General features: G+C 36.5%; 3 protein-coding genes across 4 annotated transcripts; 1 reads left to right on the top strand and 2 right to left on the bottom strand.

The window, feature by feature from the left end:
- Positions 2,549-4,170, top strand: LOC18793200 (auxin-induced protein IAA4). Its single transcript, XM_007226200.2, has 3 exons — positions 2,549-3,077; positions 3,206-3,408; positions 3,527-4,170. The coding sequence occupies exons 1-3, from the start codon at positions 2,866-2,868 to the stop codon at positions 3,700-3,702; spliced, it is 591 nt and encodes a 196-aa protein (XP_007226262.1). The 5' UTR covers positions 2,549-2,865; the 3' UTR covers positions 3,703-4,170.
- Positions 6,841-9,387, bottom strand: LOC18788528 (pentatricopeptide repeat-containing protein At4g02750). The gene has a single exon (XM_020554841.1). The coding sequence runs from the start codon at positions 9,076-9,078 to the stop codon at positions 7,078-7,080; it is 2,001 nt and encodes a 666-aa protein (XP_020410430.1). The 5' UTR covers positions 9,079-9,387; the 3' UTR covers positions 6,841-7,077.
- LOC18788740 (alpha-mannosidase I MNS4) lies at positions 9,640-19,223 on the bottom strand. Of its 2 annotated transcripts, XM_007221944.2 has the most exons (17): positions 18,921-19,222; positions 17,993-18,112; positions 17,765-17,857; positions 16,924-17,010; positions 15,916-16,006; positions 15,387-15,442; positions 15,076-15,148; positions 14,608-14,717; positions 13,557-13,607; positions 12,814-12,902; positions 12,645-12,726; positions 12,421-12,534; positions 11,762-11,841; positions 11,481-11,616; positions 11,046-11,116; positions 10,693-10,936; positions 9,640-10,549 (listed from the first exon to the last, which is right to left on the bottom strand). In XM_007221944.2, exons 1-17 carry the CDS (start codon positions 19,050-19,052, stop codon positions 10,310-10,312), a joined length of 1,869 nt encoding a protein of 622 aa, XP_007222006.1. In that variant the 5' UTR covers positions 19,053-19,222; the 3' UTR covers positions 9,640-10,309. The 2 variants fall into 2 exon arrangements, with proteins under 2 accessions (XP_007222006.1, XP_020410431.1); XM_020554842.1 differs by lacking the exon at positions 11,762-11,841 and having other exon boundaries at positions 12,421-12,527; positions 18,921-19,223.

Raw genomic sequence — 19,374 nt, 5'->3', positions numbered from 1 at the left:
ATCTTTGTGCTCCACGAATGCAAATCCATAGTCCATATGCAACCCTATATACTTGGTCAAAGATTGTCGACCTGGAAATCTCTCTCTCTCTCTCTCTCTCTCTCTCTCTCTCTCTCTCTCTCTCTCTCTCTCTCTCTCTCTCTCTCTCTCTCTCATGCATGCATGCAATTTTCTGATGAGTCATATCATGTCCAACCTTTCAAGCGGTCCGATCAAAAGCTGAAAATTTAGACCTAATGAAATTAAATTTGATTATTAAGTAGTAGTTGTGCATCGTTTTCTTTCTTAACTTGTTGAGTTTCTTGGCTTGATTGATCAGCAAGCGGCCAAGTTTATAGTTCAGGCACCACAAGTGCAAGCAGCTTGGCTACTGATCTATCTGAATCACTGAATTCTGCCATATATGTTCGTGGCTTGCATGCCACAAATTTCAGCTAACTTTGTGGATTTCAGCATGAATATGCGCGTTGCTATCTGCTCATTGATAAAGCAATAATGACAAAATTCCCGACAAGGCCAGCAGGGTGAAATTGCTTAACGTTCGTACAATGCTCATCCTGCTCCTTGATAGGAATGCTTCAAAGTTTCAGACTGGAAAATAACAATATTTTGCACTATAACATGCAACTATATATGTGTGTGTGTCTATATATATATTTTTAATCCTTTTTTTGTGTTAGATACTTAAGGCGAAAATTATGTCATTTCAATATTTATATTTAGCATTTGAGATTACCAAACCAACCCTCTATTTTTTTTTTAAAAAAATCATTTGAAATTCAATATTGAAAGAGATAATTAGTTGGAGGCCTAAAAAGGACCAAGTTTTGGACATATACATGAGGCATAATAATATTATAGAAAATATAAATAGATCATTTGAATTGATTGTGTCGTTTAGTAGGTTGATTTTGTTACAAAATTCTATAAATATGGCATGGCAAGCATACTATTATAGAAAGAAAGAAACAAATTCAAGGAAACCAGTTCGAAGAATCTTCAAAAAGGTTAACAAAGCTTTCTAGATCATATATCCAGAAAGGTTTCTTTCCTTACTCATATCCTAATGATAGCAAGTTTGGTTTCCAAAAGACTGAATGCTCGAAGTGACAAGATTGGAATAAAATAGTTGGTATGATGAGATTAATATGTTGGTTTCGCTAATGTGGATAAGAACATGAGAAGTTGAGATTTGAGAAGAGAGCATTAATTCATGACAATAATTGATCATCTTTTTAACGCCCACGAGTGCGGCATGGAAGGGATGGACAAAAATGCAATAATATACGAGTAGGTTAAGATGCATTGAACAAGCACTACTATATGAGCATGAAGATGGTCCAATTGAAAGGGTGGGACTCACCCGATTAAGGTCATGATCAATTGCAAGGTATTGTTTTATTTTTGTTGATACAAACGATATTGAGGAAGGGGGAATCGAACTTAGGATCTAAAATTAATGCAAAGAGTCAATACTCTTAACCACTTGAATTACAAATGTCTTGAAGTGTTTCATGTGAGCCCTTTGAATTAGTTTTTAATTAATTGACCAACCTTTACTTTTGATCCCCATATTAAAAGTACATAATTTAAATAAAGATAACCTTGCTTTGCTAATGCCTAATCCCACCATAAACCGTGGCACTAAGACTTAAGATTATACAATTGTGTTATAATAATCAGATCTCCATAATTTTCTCCTATAATGGATCTAGGTCTGCGCTTTTGAAAGCAAAATAAATTTATGTTATTGAGTCACAACAGTTCTTGTTATAGATTAGATACTTAGAACAAGAAAAAGTCCACTCTTGTTTTGGATTTCATATGCTTGGCTATGAAGGGTCATTTTTATTTTCTCTTACTAAGTCATCTTATCTGCAATATTCAGTCAAACAATTGTAATGCGTATTATATACACATCAAGATTGAATTGCACGCAATCGGGTCAAACCTGTTTTGGAATTTGGTGTTACCAGAAAATAAACAGCAAGCCTTCCTGGTGAAAGAAAAATTGTATTGCTCTATACAAACTAGGCAAGGATTTGTAGTTGAAGTGATACCGTATTTGTTCTTGCACACGAGGTTTTAGTTTCGATTCTCCGCTTTGTTTATAGCAAAAGAATACAAACAATAAATTGAATATAATGAGTTAAATTTAAAGAAAATAAAGTTTACATAAACTTAGGAACTAGTTATGAGTTATGGTAAGAGTGGTTGAGTCAGGATTTTTAACTTCCCTGATTTATTTATTAAAAAGGAAAAAAGTAAAAGAGGGAGTGCCAAAGTTTAGTCTCACATGGTGATGCTAATGCTCATACCAAACATCCATGTGGTCCCGTTTCACATGGAGATGCTCCCCAACCCTCCCTTAAAACCAAGGGTCCCGATTGCTTCCCCACAATCCCCCAAAACACATCTTGACCGTCCTTCTGAGTCCACAGTCTTGCATAGGGGGGGCTGAGCTTGTCCCATTCTTGTCCCCCAAACGCAGGGGCAAATTGCCTCAAAGGTGCTGCTATTGCTACCGACAGCTTAGCTTTCCTTTGTCCATAATTCATGCAATGGAGAGAGAGAGAGAATATCAATTAAACAAAGGGCCTTTCACAGCTCTACTCCTTCCTTTATTGTATCTATAAAATACAATACAAACCTTGCATTCCCACCTCCCCACAAACCAAACACATTTCTCAAACTTCTCTGCGACAAACAAAAGAAGAAAGAAGAAAACTTGCCTCTACCAGAAAGAAGAAGTTGGTTTTCAATTGGGTTTATTGGTTTTGCTAGAGCAGATAATTGGGTTTTGTTTTTGAGGTTCAAGAAGTTGGTTTACTACTCATCTGTTTTCATTGAAGATTGTTGGAACAAATGGAAAGCAAGACACATGAGAATGATCTCAACCTTAAGGCAACAGAACTGAGATTGGGGTTGCCAGGGAGAGATGAAAGTGATGAGGTTCAAGCAGTAGGGCAGCTGCCTAGTGCTCTTAACAAGAAGAGAGCTTTGCCTGATACAAAAAGTGAAGAAGAGTATGCATCAAAGGAAACCTCTGATGCTCATAAGGAAACCCCTCCTGCAAAGTAAGTCTGCTTATTCTTTAGGACTAATCTTCATGTTGAGATGAATTTCTAGTATTTAAGAACAATGGAAATGGTATGAACTAGATTTGAAATATTGTGCTCATAAATTTGAGTTTTTGGTGTGACAGGGCACAAATAGTGGGCTGGCCACCAATCAGATCTTACAGGAAGAACAGCCTTCAGGCAAATAAGACTGAGGCTGAGATTTCTGGGATTTATGTGAAAGTAAGCATGGATGGAGCACCTTACCTCAGAAAAATTGATCTGAGGGTTTACAAAGGCTACCCAGAACTCCTAAAGGCCTTAGAAGTCATGTTCAAATTCACTATAGGTAAGAAAATATTGACTATCAGATCTAATCTATTCTTGTTGCTTGATGTAAAGTTAATTCTTGATGAAGAATAGAATATTAGTAATTGATTATGACCTTGATTTTTTATTTTTTCCAGGCCAATACTCAGAGAGGGAAGGCTACAAAGGCTCAGAATATGCACCTACTTATGAGGACAAAGATGGTGACTGGATGCTGGTTGGAGATGTTCCATGGGAAATGTTCATGTCATCCTGCAAGAAGCTGAGAATCATGAAAGGATCAGAAGCCAGAGGCTTGGGGTGTGGTGTATGAGGGAGAGAGGGCAACCCATAAGAGCAGGGAGAAGAAAAGAGATATCTCTATATATCTCTCTCTCTATATCTCATGATATGGAGAGCAAATTAATCTCACAGCTTGGGTTATCGAAGAAGATATTCAGATCTTAGTCTCCTTAACTACTGGCAGGTCTTCTCTGGAGTTGATTGCGATTGTAGACAGAAGCAGAAGATATCTAGTGGAAGTAATTACAGATTCATTCCACAAGTTTGGAAGCAAGATTTGTTGTGGATTGAGGATACAGAGAGAGATTTTGGTTCCAAAGAGATTGTATAAAGGGAAGATGTGACATGTTTCATGTTTTGGTTATGAGTAATGTACTATTGATATGGATATATATATTATAAAGTTATACATATTTGAATATGTTTGTAGAATTTTCAGATTGCATGCAGATTTTGTACCCCTTTCTTTCTGGAATACATTTAAGTTTTATGAGCAAAAGATAATGTCTAAGGTGTTATCCAAATTGAGAAAGATTTGGATGTTCAATAATTCAATGTTCAATTTCATATCCACTCCCTAAACATGATTGAGTTGTTGAGAATATGAATCCCACGTCGAGGAATTAAAGCATTACCAAATAGTTTAAAAGATCTTGGGCCTCTCTACTCCCTAAACATGATCAAATTTCCAACTACATGCAAACATTTTACAATAGTAACAGATTCAGATGTTCATGACAGGGGTAGTGAAATATTTGACTGGTTACCGATGCATCGAATCCTATCAATTAATCATCTTCCATCACAAACTAGAGTCTTCATTAAATTTCTATCTACCAAGCACTTGCTGGACATCAAGCATAGTTGAAGGCTATATAGGGCAATCTAAATGGGAACAAAAACTTCTCAATGACGATGGCAATCATTTAAGAGTAAGAGGCAAACAAAAATTACAAAAGATTTCTTTGTTTCTGTGGATAATTCATCCAAAGCATAGACAGCCATAGAAATAGCACCATACCATTAGTTTTCTTAACAATTAAATGCGAAACATCATGGTCATATATGTAGTCACACAACTGCAATTTGGTCATCCAAAGATGTTGATAGTTCAGCTTTGATGTTTTTCTCTGCACATGGTCCTCGAGTCATTTGTATTGTAGGAATAAAATATCGAGGGTTTTCCAATTCCACCAGAACTATTGTTTTGAGTAAGATTTTAGGATCAATGAGTAGAGAGACTTAAGTAAAAGTAAAACATGTAAAGTCTCTTCAAGTTCAAGAGTTAAGACTTCAGCTAAAATAATCATTAATATAAATATATATTGTTGATGCCTAAAATTGGTTCAATAGAAGATGACCTCTTTGAGATCGAGGTCGGGCAATTCTTCCGGACTAGATCAGCGTGACTAACCAAGTTGTCCTCCAGAACCTGTAAAACAAGATAGCTTCAGTGGGTGACACCGGTGTGGTGCCAGCCAAGGACCCTCTGATGCTTAAGTCAGTCGAGTGTTCGAGAGTAAAATTACACAATAGGTTCTAGTGCTTAGAATTGCAAAACTTTCACGGAGGATGGCCTTAGCCTTTTATATCATCCCAAACGACCTAATCCTTCTCGGAGTGGGACTCTAGGGCAAACCAGCTCTCCTTGAACTAGGAAACATCCCAACTTCTTTGGGATTCGAAGTCCTTTGAGTGAACACCACGTAAATCAAACTCATGTGCACTGAGGCTGAGCTCAAATGGGCCCACAAGTCTACACGGGTTAGGGTGGAAAAATATATGGCGACCAGGCTCGAGCCCAGCTCGATCACTAACACCGTGGTCTGGCCCAGTTCGATCACTAACATCGTGGTCTGGCCAAGGTCGACCAATAACACCGTGGTGTAGCCTAGCTCGGCCTAGAGGGATTTTACCTCACAAACATATATAATCTACTCTTAACATTTTTTTCAACCCAGCAAATGGATTTTCCTTTTCTCCTGGCTTTTTAAGATACGGCTGTCTATAAATCTACCCTAATTACCAGACATGTCAGCAAAGTCGGTGATTAAGTAAAATTATTAAATTTTGTTTCTTTTGTCTGGAAATCTCAACAGGAAAAGAGAAAATTTTTGGGACTTCGTAAACATTGTATTGACTAATATTGTATTACTACATGGTCATTAGCAGAGGATGCATCTGACTGTAGTGTATTCTTTGTTTATATTACAAGGTCGTCTTTATTGAAGCCTTACAACTTATACTTTAGATATAATGTTTCAAAGCTTTTAACTTTCCCTTTTCCCCTTTTTATTCTAAATGGCTGCATATTCCATGTGATCTTTTTCATTCAATTACACTTTTATAACATTTTATTGCTAACTTGTCAGAAGTTTTAATGCAGGGTTTTGAAACCCCCTTTGTTTATCTTTTAAACATCAAAATTATCTTCTATTTCACTCTTGTCTTTTAGTTGACATGTTAAAGGTGATTTAAGCCTTTGACTCTAGTGATTATGAGCTAATTCAGATGTTGGTTTGATGCTTAGATCCAATTGCAGCAATTTATTAGAAAATGGTTCAGCACATTCTACTGGAGTTGCATATTCTAAAAGAACCAGCTACAGAAATAACAACCTATTCTGCAGTCAGATAAATTTACAAATACATAAAAGAAGATTAATCATATTATTTGAAAATCTCAACAAAGAAAAGAAAGAGAAACAAAGGTGAAGATATAAATAAACATGTAAACATGTTAAGCAAAGCAATAGAGCATACCTTTGTCATAACTTCGTATTACTGATATCTTGAGCTACTCCTCCAGCAAGATGAAAACCGAAACTGCAACCTTTAGCAATTAATACAGCTTGTTTGGCCCGCAAGGTAAAGCGAAAGAGTCCTCATCCGTAGATTCTCTCTTAGTCATTGAGTTGCATTTCAGGATTGGGCTTTATGGACTTCACTTGGTTGAGTCTGATGGGAAACTCTTCTTACTATCACAAAATTGGTTATTGGCATATTATACGAATTTGATAAGTCACAAAACCTTTCGACTTGATTTAAAAACTTGGGAATCAAAATTGGTTCTTGCCCAGGAATTAAATTAATTGTGACCTTACAAGGTGTCCTTGGTGATTTTTGACGGTTCAAAACTGAGATTAATACTATTCTGTGGCTCTTGAGAATGAAGATCAAACACTCTTAGAAACCATTTAATTCAAAAAAAAATTCTCATCAGAGGAAGATACAACCTTGCATTATTATCATAGTTAAGTGTCCCCTTACGGGAAGGGAAATGGAGACACTGGTGGACAGCATCCAACAAAAAGCCATATAGGGGACCTTTAAATCAGAAGACTTCGAAAATATCATGCCAGAAAATCCACACATTTTCTTCAGTATATCATATCATATCATTTCCATCATCCATCTTCCAATTTATTGTAAGAGAACATATCAGAATGCCATGTAGAGGTTGACAATTCTTCTTTCTCTTCAAAGTCCATTACATATCCCAGGAACTTCATATCTTCCTTAAGCAAATCCAATATAAGGTATATCCATTCTGAATCAAAATGGGACATATCTCCCATAACAAACTCATGGACTTCACTTCCCAACTCAATCCAGCTAGAGCCTCTATTTTTCCTAACCCTGTGCTCTCTAATCAGCGCTCTCACTTTCGCAACACCATCCCATTTTCCTGCAGCAGCATAGATATTGGATAACAAGATATAGTTGCCAGAATTGTCCGGCTCAATCTTGAATAATTCGGACGCGGAAACTTCAGCCAGTTGGACATTGCGATGGACCCTACAGGCTGCAAGTAAAGCACCCCATACAGCTGAAGGAGCTGCAAATGGCATCTTACATATAAGGTTGTAAGCTTCTTTTAAGCGCCCGCCACGACCAAGAAGGTCAACAATACATGCATAGTGCTTCTCAGAAGGATGAATTCTATATTCAACTGTCATTTGTTTAAAGTACCTCCTGCCCTCTGTGACTAGACCAGCATGATTACAAGCACTCAGTATGCAAAGAAAACTTACACCATCAGGTTTTATGCCTTCCTTTTTCATCTCCTCAAACAAAGAAATGGCATCCTGACCCAATCCATGATTAGCGAAGGCTGAAATCATGGTGCTATAACAAAGCAAATCTTTTTTACGGGTCATTTTAAACAGTTGTGTAGCTCTTTCAAGACTTCCACATTTTGCATACATGTCTATCAAACTTGTCCCTACTTGTAGATTAGACAGAGTTGATTGTCCGACATAATCACCAACTATCGATTCAGCTGTACCTAGAATTCCTAACTGTGAGCAAGCCGATATGATTCCCAATATAAAAGTCGCATCTGGTCTAACTCCTAGCTCCTTGAAGTGTTTATACATCTTTAAAGCACTGCGAGGCTCCCCATTTCTTGCATAACCCCCAATTATGGTAGACCAAGAAACCAAATTCTTCTCAGGCATCTGATCAAATAAGCTCCTCGCACTATTAACGTCGCCAGATTTTATATAACCATCCATCATTATGGTCCATGAAGCAACATTCTTATTTGGCATCATGTTGAAGAAATCTTCTGCACGTTTAATATCTCCTGCTTTGCAGAGCCCTGAAATCATCAGATTCCAAGTCCCAACATCACGAATTGGCATCACTTCAAATAAACAGAGAGCTTTGTCAACATCACTAGCATTGGTGTACCCAGAAATCATCACATTCCATGACACCAAGTCTTTAGTTGGCAGTTTCTCGAAAAGGACCCTTGCCTCCACCATGTCCCCAGACTTAACATATCCACAAATCATGCTTGTCCATGAAACTGTATTCCTCTCAGGCATCCAATCAAACAGCTGCCTTGCAATATCAACTCTGCCATTACTTCCGTAGCCGGAGATCATCGAGTTCCAAGAAACCACATCTTTTTCATCCATCTGATCAAATATCCGTCTAGCAACATCAAGTTTACCGCATCTCATGAACAAGTCAAGTATCGCATTTTGAACAGTCAAGTCAGAACCAAATCCAAATTTTAAGACCAACCCATTAATTGTTTCCCCATCTTTAACTCTACCCTCCCGAGCTAAAGCCTTGAGCACAGACGCAATAGTAAAATTCAAAGGCTCAATGGACTCACCATGCATTTGGGTAAATAGAGAAAATGCTTCTTCATATCGACGATTCTCAACATGCCCATGAATTAAGGCTGTCCAAAGAAAGGAATTTGGTTCAGTAATTTCATCAAAAAGCTTGCGGGCATAACTGATAGCTCCGAAGCGCGAGTACAACCTGAGAAGCTTGTTGAGGATAAGGTTGGACGAGACGACGGAGCTGGTGACTAGAAGATGGGCATGGATGGATTTCAAGGATCTGAGAGTTTGGCATTTATTCACAGTTTTCAATAGCGAGTGATTCATTACATGGCGCCAAATGGAAGGACGAAATTCTAACGGTCAAGGGGAGGAATTTAAATTGACGGCGAGATAGAAAAGAAATTGGGCATGGTGAGTGGGCCCAAAGTTCAAGCTTGTTTTGCAAAGTAGGAATAATCTAACTTTTCTATAAATGAAAAGAACAATTTAACAAAAAAGAAAAAGAAAAAGAAAAAGGGGGCAACATCATTCAATTAACTTTGGTGTTGTTGTTTAGGTCAAAAAGAGGTACAACCTCTCTCTTCTTGCTTTTTTATCCATAAAAATGAAGTCATTTGGAAGTGCTTCCTGTAATTTTTATTTTTTGGATACACGTGATTGGGGGAGAGAAGGTTTGAACACATGACATCAGGTACATAAATAACTATTCGTAACCACTTGTGTTCAGGTACATGAATAACTATTCGTAGCCACTTGAGCTACAATCCTCTTATAACACATTTCTTAGCACCACAGTTCAAATAATAGATGTGGAAACTAAAAAACATAGAGATTTAAAACTACTGTAATCCTTCAAAAAGTTTGAAACATCTGAATCGCCAATCGTCAAAATAGGCACAAGCCCACGAAGAATCAACTCCAACTCTATGTGTAAGAGTAAGATCAGCTAGATTAAGCCTCTCTCGCCTGTGTTGTATTTAAGTACATAATGTGAAACTAAAATATCTCTCTAAATCAGGGTCCTCTCACACGAGTATCATGAGTGAAAATGTCCAGCTCCTGCTGCCTACACATGTTGGACTGTGTTTTCTCTAAGCAGATGACCCCCACATATAATCAAACTTTTGAGACCTACCAAAGAGAGAATAAAAATGTACATAAATTTAGTTACTATGCCAAGTTACATGAGCCTAACAGGTGAAGAAGTGCCGGTGTTCAGGTCTCAAGGGCAGCAGTATAACCAGCAAGGCAGATCTCTCACATAGCCTCATTCTTCGTGTTTATATTTCTACCCTAAAGCTCCATGCTCATTCTGTAAGCAATTGCCGCATAATTTACATGTAGGCCGAATTTGAGAATCTCAAGCAGTTCCAAGGCTTCCAATTAACAGCCTCAATCAGTTTGACATGCCAGACCCTTCCCAAAATCATTTTTTTTTGTTGATGATCTTTTAGCAGAAGAATATAGGACGAGCACCGAAGGGGCTGAAATGATTATTCTGAGGCTGCAATTCCAACCAACTACAAAGAAGTTCAATTTAATAAAAAAGACGCCATCATCGTTTTTGAGGTGTATCACTCACTGCTCCTCCCACACTCGATTCGGAAAATTTCTCGTGGTAATTCTTGTTCTCTGATGGTGAGTACTCAGAAGTTTGGCCTGGGACAACCACCAGTGAATGGCTCTCTGCAACAGTTGGTTTTCTTAGGTTCCTGGACTCCTCCTGAGCTCTGTGGCTTGATGCCACATATGATATACCGAACTTTTGCCCATGAGTTAGTCCTGGGCAAACACCCTGCAAAGAGACAAGAAATTTTCAAAAGACTTCAAAGTGATACTTTAATAATGCATAAACTTACGGAGACCTAGCCCCTATACTTATGTAAAACTTGGAACTTTATAATGCTTTTAGAGAAATGCCCAGTATGCAATACTCACTTTTATCAATCCTGATATAGGGGTTGAATCAGAAAAAGTGGAGCCTGAAGGAAATCTAGTGCGAACTCTTCCATATAAGCTACCATCATTAGTTTCTTGAGGATTACTTGCAACATCTGATGCAGAAGATTCATTTTGCATGTTGCCGGTGTGACAATAAGCCCCAAAATATGAACAATGTTCCTGCACAAGAGATATTTCAGGGGTTGCAGGCAATAAATGGCCTTCGGTACTAAAGATGTACCTGCAGGAGGAGACATTTCCACCACACATGTAAAAAATAGATAAGTTAGCTCTTTTATGGAAATAAGTTATGGCACTAAAGCATAATGATAGGGGTGTGCAGAACTTACTTGTATGGCCCATTTTCAACAAGGTTATCTGGTCCCACAGCCAAATCAAAAAGAAGCCACAAGTATTTAACCTAATTGTGTTACAAGTTGTTAATAACATGTAATGGAAGAGAAGAAAAGAAAATAAATGAATGAAAAAATGGAACAGAAGACAAACCCGTAGGAAAGCATTGATGTTAGACAAAGGAGTTAAGAAATTAATCCCAAATTAATCCCCAACAACATCTTGTCACAGAGAGATATTTGCAAAAATTGAGACCCACCATCCTCAGTCCCACTCCCAACATAAATTCTTAATAAGTTTTATATTCTTACAAATTCTTCTTATAGCAATAACAAAACAATTCAATTAAGATTTTCATATGTATTTTTCCATAATAATCTTACTCTACTGAGAGCCATATGAAGATGAGATATTTGAGTTCTAGTTTTTACTGTTTCTGCTAGGAAAAAGCTCTCCATATGATCTTCCTGCTTGTGGAACTCAACGTCTGATATATGACAAAATCCACAGGGGCATCGTGCACTGTACTGCAAGCTGGCAACCATGTCTCGTCCAGCATCAAGATATCTACAAAGAAATGCATAAGACATGGTTTTAAAATGCCTACTCTGAAGTATACATTTTTTTTGGGTAACAGAAGTGTCCCTCTTACACATGTTGTTAACAAAATACTAAAAAGCGATCCACAAATCAGAGGTATTTCCGAGCTTACTGGGGATCTCTAGTGGCTTTGTAGAGCCAATATGTGCTCTCCATTAACTCTGGACGCAGTGGATAACTTCTTTGCCCATGCTAAAAAAAAATGTAGACTTAAACATTACACATGCAATTGATATAATAAAGTGAAATCTAAAATCTATAGTACTATAAACAAAACCATTGATTAGGAAATCTATTCTTGGAAAGTTATCTATAAAAAAAACAGAGAGAGAAAGAAAGACGCTAATTAATTGTTAAATAGGGGCATTGGCCTAGAGGTTTTCATTGACTGCCCTACTATTCGTACTATCGCAGAATGACTCCATACACAGAGGTTTAACTAAGACAAAATGTTCACACCTCAAACTAAGACCTGTCTGACCATCTGTTTGGCCAGTGGGATGGAAAGAGCAGTACGGCAATTTTTACCAAACCATTCATGAATAAAAGCTAGACCTCAAGTTCTAATAATAACCTTAAGGTAAAAGATTTTATCTAGCATACTCCAAAGTTGCACAGCAGTTTAGTTTTCACTTATGAAAAAATGGATGTAACTAGACACATAAAACCATTAAATGAGACACCAGCATGCACCCAGTAAAAAAAATCCAACAATTTGAATAAAAGCAAATAAAAATTGTATTAGGGTTCAGAAAAAGTTGATTATGGTACCTGAACACTGAGCGTAGCAAGATTAAAGCCCTCTGGAGTGAAACCATATCTTTTCCACACACTAAAGAAAGCAGTATGGGTTCGAATTGCAGGATCAATATCTCCTGCTAAAACCTTCCAAAAGATAAGGTAATCAATCTCACTGAAACCTAATGAACAAATTTTCAACTATCCAGTATCAACTGTATACATATTAATATCTTATGACAAAACATATTACAAACCTGAAGTCCTGGCCAGAATGCCTGTAAACTGTTAAATAATGGCCAGACAACAGCAGCAGAATCCATATTTACCTCTACATACCTACCAAACAAAAGTACAATTGAAGTTCTATTAAGTTAAAGGGAATGTATAACTACAAAGAATCATATACTAATTAGTAGCATTTACCAAGGATCATTGTAAAGATAGTGCATAGCAGCAGCATACGCTTCTTGAAATATGAATAGATACTCTTCATCTCCAAATAATAAATAAGCCTGAAATGGTAAAGAAAAAAGATAGAAAGAACAAGAAAAAAAACAAAATCACTATTTGTCACAACTCCCTTTTGTTAGTGAAAATGAATATATCATATATGCTGAACTTGAAAGTAAAGAAAAATCATAAAATATTCGTTCCCCATAAAGAAAGCGAAAGACACTAATCAACAGAGGCATAAAAACCATTAGATGTAGAATTCCAAAAGTTGGGACTATGGTTTCTCTGCTAACATAGTTATGAAAAACAAGGAGTTCTCAATCTCTAAATTGATGGTTATTATTGCAAAGGTCCCAAAGCTAAGAGCCACACCAAATTACTAAGCAAACACTTAAACTTCCCGGCTAACTGATTGCCACAAGACCATAAAACTAGTTTATTGTAATAAGAATGCACTATCTTCCAAAAATCTAGGCAATAATGTTATATGATGTCTCCCTGTTAACCCTGCAAAGCAACAAAACACTCCCACATAACTTTTCAGCACCACTTATCCTTTCTTTCCGATTTAATTTCTAGGAGTTTTTCTCATCAGTCATGACATAGAGATATCAACTATTTGATCTAGTGCCTGAAAACCTGATACTTCCATTTCAAATAATCTAATTGGATAGCTACAAGAAGGTTTCAACATTCCAAGTGATCTTACAAACCTTTAGAAGATACTCATAGAAAGAGTCAATACTAGTTCCTATTCCAGCATCCTGCAAACAAGTAGTGAAACATAAGTATAGTTAATGCCACACAAAGAACATAGGAGAGAAGAAAATCACCTACTAATTATCCTATCATCTAGGACTCTTTGGAAGGTCAGACTAGAGGGGAAGATAAGATTAAATATCAGTTCTGCATTTGGCGCACAATGTAGGTAGCTTAATGGGACTGTGCCAGCCTTGCAAGATTATAATCCCATTTTAGCAGGATGACCAAACCATTTGGTCCACTTAATAGTAATGGATGAACTATAAGCATTGGGTTAGGATGTCCAGTCCACTGTGAAAAATGGACTAAGGGGGACGCCCTACATAGAAATCAATTATTCGGTAGTAGACCAATAGCTGATTACAGAAGGTTGATCAGCATTATTCAAATAAAATCTAATGAAGAGGGACAATCATGTTGTTTATAAATACTAAGCTGATGCCGTCTACTATTATAAAATATGCCAACTTCCTTTTCTTAAAGTACAGTTATTCACACCTAAATCCTCAAGCCAGACAGGAATTAACAAGTATGATTATTAGACTCAGCTTTTCAAACTCCAGATAAATCAACTAAAGTTTTATATTTGACTGGCAAAATATATCTTCCAATGATTACAGAAGAACCTGCACATCTAAGACCAAAAAAGTGATGCCTGAAAACTAAAGCAGCAATGAAAGAAGGGGAAAAGAGCATCGCCAATCAAATAGAAACCTTAAGACATTATATTTATCTTCAAAAATCTTAACAATAGAGGAAGAAAATATATTTGAAGTTCATTTGTTACCTAATGTTCAAAATAAGCAATAAAAATCCAAGACCCAGTCAGATAATTCAAAGGCTTGTTTCAGCCCACGATTCATGTGTAGGTTTTCCTGCTTAGTTTTCAATATTCCATTCATGCAAATAAAATTTATGCGGATATTATTATTTATCTTGATAGTAAATCTACCTCCTCAGAGTTGTATGTTTCTCAATGTAATCATGTTAAAGGAATGTTACCTTCTGTGTCCATTCACCTGTAAAAACATTAATATGAGCACCAACTAAATTAAGCCTTGAACGGCGAGCCCAAAGTCCGCGAACTGCATTCATGGTAACTTGTTCAAAAACTGCAATAAGAAAGAAATCGCAAAACCAAAAGGACAAAAAGGAAAAAACCAATCAGATAAGGGAGGAAAAGAAGGGGAAAGTAAGATGGTAAAGAACATCCTACTTCAAGAATCTGCTCTAAAAGATGAACTATGAGGAAAGAGCTCACAGTTACAACATCAATACCAAATAAGATTGCAAGTAAAATATAATATAATGTATCTATATGTTTCAGCATAAATTCTGTCCATTAAAGGCTGCAACAAAATGCATCTTTGTCTACTGGTGAAGTCCAAGTGCATACTTCTTTTGAAGTCAGATCCCCTCAAGTTAGATGGATTATACTTTTAGCTTGAAGGAAAGATAGCTGCTACTTACTGGGATCTTTTGTCAATCGGCTGAGCACTCCAAACTCCAAAGTCAAAGTCCCACCACCAGCTGTTGATGTTATCTAGACTAACAAGTAAATTTGAAATCACAAAATGTTTGCCCAAACTAACAAATAACCAATTGTGGTTAAGATTCTACATCTTCACTTAAAATTTATCCTGAACCTAGAAAATTTACTTCTTATCGGAGGAAAAAAAAAGAAAGCAGATCTACTCATTAATTGTCCTACAATATGCGAAAAAACACAGTGAATAAGACAGAAACTTGCACAGAAAAGAGAAAATGTACAGAAGCTTTGCCTTGCTTTCATGTTCATCAACTCCATGCATCAGATTGACAGAGCCGAAAGGAATTCCTGCAATGCAAGACCCCTTATAAAGGATACTTATACAAGATAGCTTAAAAAGGACACTTGAAATGCCAGTACTTAAATACCTACACTTCAGCAACTAGAAACAAAAAGTTTTACATTCATGACCTATCTCTACATAATGCTTTTAGGATTTGTTTAGCTACAGTAAGCTTCCCATCAAGTTAAGTTTCCAAAAAATCCAGTATTCAGTCATTAAAATAGAATAAATCCTTCTAAGCCTTTCCATCACTCCATGGTGTTCTTCAAACATAAACATGTTCTTATCTATTACTATTTGGCTAGGGTAACAAAAGACATCCATAATCATATTCCTGCAGTATCTACCAACAAATGTCACCAGTTTCCTCTGAAACACTGGGAATGACAAAGAGTGCAAAACAGTGAAAGTTCAGCCAGAAACATCTTGCATAGAGTCGTGTGTATACTAAATGAAAGGGATAATCTAGTAGGCACACCTGAAGGAGTGTCAAATGCAGGCAACAACCTCCGGGCTAGATCCTCAGCTAAGTTAAGTAACTCATTGTTATAGGTTGGAATTTTCATGCCCTGCAATAGAAGATGTACAAATAATTCAACAACGACCTTTAAATATCTATATCCTATAACACTGCACTCCTACCAGACATAAATACTTAACCAAATAGCTTCCAGTAAACTCTGATAGCAAAAGAAACATACATGATATTGCTATGTATCCTTTCGTACAAACTAAAACAACCTCTTTTTTTCTTTTTTTTGGTCAAAGTTTGGAAGGGGGAGGGGCAGGTGCCATTGGGGTTCGAACCTGAGACCACTGATCTGCAGGCAAATGCTCTTACCACTGAGCTATGGACCCGTTGGCACCTCTTTTTTCATTTTTATCTTGTATTTTCTTTTCCCAGAAGCGTAGTTAAGCCAGGGTCAAATGTGAAGTCATAAGTCTATCAACAAACAAAAATAATACATCTGATCTTATAGGGATGCCATATATGATGATAGGACAGGCGGTAGAGCATTCACCTAGTGTTAAAGATAATCGAGAGTGTTAAGGTATAGTGTCCAAGAAATTGATATTTTAAATCCATATCAATGCACCTAGATTCCTAAAATGTGAAACATGAGCAAAAACTTATTTGTAGTTAGAATTCCAATTCAGTTCTGCCCGGAAAATTTGCTTTATAACCACTGAATTGTTAATTTTTCTGGTAATTAGAGAAAAAACAAAGGAAAGCAAAAACTGCAAACCAATTCCTTTCGTAACCCCTTAGCTTTAATCTGACCAGGTAGCTTTCACTTTTTTACACCCTACTTCTGCTTATATTGGTATGCATATATACCACATAGTTTGGCAAGTTGCAACACAATATGTGCTAGCTCAAACTAAAGGGCACAGTACAATGTTTGCTTATGGCATTAAAAGGTAATTCATGGATTTGTTAAAGATGGGAAAGTTTGAAACATAGAGGAACGCAACTAATTACTACCGTAGCATAATCACTTGCTATAAGATGTGCGGAGAGTAGACCCCCAAGGACACGGATGGTAGTCTCAAAAACAGATACTGTCTTATTCTGCAACATTTTCAAAGATTCGAAAGTTAGATTGACAATTTCATCTATTATTGCTAAGGAAATATTTAATTGCAAACCGGTGCAATAGTAGCAAAACAAATGAATGTACGATAACAATAAGATAAGGGTCCTAAGGAAACATAATTCCATAAGCAGGACAAGACTGATATATAATAGGAGATTTTGAATGACAATCAATATTGACAATATATCATATTAGAATGGGAACATTCTGCCACTGCAATTCATGCTACATTATTACATGACACGTAACATGTCAACAATAATTGTCACATTTCAAATCATGTAACACAGCCTATTTCGGTCTTAAGAACCATACTTTTTGGATAACCTTGATTTGAACTAGTAAGCTCATCAAACTAAAAGCCCTATTGTCGAGTGAAATAGTGAGATATCTACAGCAAATACATAAAAAACAAACTTGAAAGTCCATCCATTTATTCCTAAAAACAAAAAAGTTCAATGTGAATGTGAATAATGATCATCACATTTCAAATCATGTAAACAGTCTTAAGAACCAGACTTTTTGGATAACCTTGATTTGAACTAGTCAGCTCATCAAACTAAAAGCCCTGTTGTCAAGTAAACTAATAAGATATCTTCCACAAAAGCAAAAAAGCTAAAGAAGTTCAATATGAATCTGTGTACATAAGCTAAAACACCACTTGCAATATCTTGAGTTTAAAACACCACTTCAGAGGGAAAAAAAAAAGGAATGAAAAACACTACTCACTATATCAAACTGAAGGTTTTTACCAATCCATTCAACAGAGGCCGCAAAGCGATCTCGATCACCAAGTAAAGCTAGTGTGTCCAAGGAGTCAATCTGTGACAATGACATGGCAAAAACATCACATAAGAGCTTAACAAAAACACATATTTCAAACATTAAAACAGAAAGTAAAAAAAAATTTACTTGCTGTATAAAAAATTTCAAAAAAGAGTTTGTGATTTGTATTACCAAAGTTAAGGCATAACCACCAAGCGAATCTTCACCCCCACAAGACTGAGGCCTTAATTCATCAAGTGGAAAAGCATGCTCCATATATCCATTAAATGCATGATAAAACATTTCCCTAACCTGCATTTGAAAATATATATTATATATATCTCCGAATTGTTATAACACCACATTGTAATTTGCAATACCTGACAAGCAGTATTTTGTGAAATTTACAAATTTTACAAGCAATGAAAAAAATATATAACCGAAAGAATTCGCTAAATATACTTTGAAGCAGCATATAGCGAGCACCAAAAGTAGGAATTACAACCTACATTGAGCATGTAGACCATCAAATACAGAAACCAAGAACCAAAGGCTTCTACTGTGTTGTTGATTCAAATAGAATACAAGACAGTATGAAGTTAGAGATTGTGTTCAACAATACGTAAAACTGCAGAGAAAGTTTAGGGCTATAATAAGAAAATTCAATAAAATCTGAAATTTTCAAAAATGAGAAGTCCTGATTTTAACCTAAGATCCAGAAAATACATTCTCACAGAACCATGGTTGACCTTCCAAACCACCTCAAATCCAAATTTTCACTCAAAGTTACTAATAAGCTAAAACTTCTCCCAACTGGGTAAGTGAACTACATTCCACTTGTACTAAAATGCTAAACAGTCAACAGATTAATTTGAAAATGGGAAAACATCCCCTGCCTTATGCAAAATTGAAAATTTGGGATTTTCTGAAATGGGGTTTAGAAGACCAAGGGGCCCCAATTTGCTTTAATCAATACAAACACAGCAACTTTTTCAATCACAAAATAAAGTTAATACTATATAGAACCCAATGGCACTGCCAAATTGAACCCAAACCCTAATCGGACTCAACTTTAGAGGATGATTGGAAACGATAATTGCGAGAACTGGATGGGGATTACCTCGTCCCTGAGCTGTTTAGCTTCCTCGGGAGTGACGCCATCGGCGAGAGCTGTGTGGATGAAAGTGTTGGAATATAGTGAGAGCAACAAGAAGAAAGATAGCATTGGAAGTGAAGGTTTTAGAGCTGTCATTGTCTCTCTTCTCTATCTGTAACTCTGTCTCGATGAGTTTCTGAACTCACCGTTGTTCGTTGTTGCCTGTTGGAGAAGGAAGAGTTGCAGTAGTAGTTAACTCCGTTAACTTAACGTCTGTTTTTCCCTTTTTTGGTAACTTTTTGGTGCACTGTGTCTGAGCGCTTGCGGCAGGCAGGCAATACTTATCTAATTAGATATATTTGTTTAAGAAATAATGAAAAATTTCAGCCACAAAATGCAGAAGCTTTAAGTTTTATAAATTAATTATTTTTACTTGAAGCTGCTTATTGTCTTTCAAGACAAGGAGATGACAATTTTT

This window comes from Prunus persica, chromosome G1 (genome assembly GCF_000346465.2).
Source record: "Prunus persica cultivar Lovell chromosome G1, Prunus_persica_NCBIv2, whole genome shotgun sequence".
Lineage (NCBI taxonomy): Eukaryota > Viridiplantae > Streptophyta > Magnoliopsida > Rosales > Rosaceae > Prunus > Prunus persica.
The sequence above is the reverse complement of the archived record's forward strand: the minus strand, read 5'-3'. Positions and strand labels throughout refer to the sequence as shown.

Coding starts and splice junctions, on each gene's coding strand:
- LOC18788740 (XM_007221944.2), bottom strand. CDS start 19,052: ATGACAGCTCTAAAACCTTCACTTCCAATGCTATCTTTCTTCTTGTTG. Junction 16,007..16,923: donor TAGCAAGTGATTATGCTACG/GTAGTAATTAGT, acceptor CTTCTATTGCAG/GGCATGAAAATTCCAACCTA. Junction 15,443..15,915: donor TGCATTTGACACTCCTTCAG/GTGTGCCTACTA, acceptor CTTGCATTGCAG/GAATTCCTTTCGGCTCTGTC.
- LOC18788528 (XM_020554841.1), bottom strand. CDS start 9,078: ATGAATCACTCGCTATTGAAAACTGTGAATAAATGCCAAACTCTCAGA.
- LOC18793200 (XM_007226200.2), top strand. CDS start 2,866: ATGGAAAGCAAGACACATGAGAATGATCTCAACCTTAAGGCAACAGAA. Junction 3,078..3,205: donor AAGGAAACCCCTCCTGCAAA/GTAAGTCTGCTT, acceptor TTGGTGTGACAG/GGCACAAATAGTGGGCTGGC. Junction 3,409..3,526: donor CATGTTCAAATTCACTATAG/GTAAGAAAATAT, acceptor TATTTTTTCCAG/GCCAATACTCAGAGAGGGAA.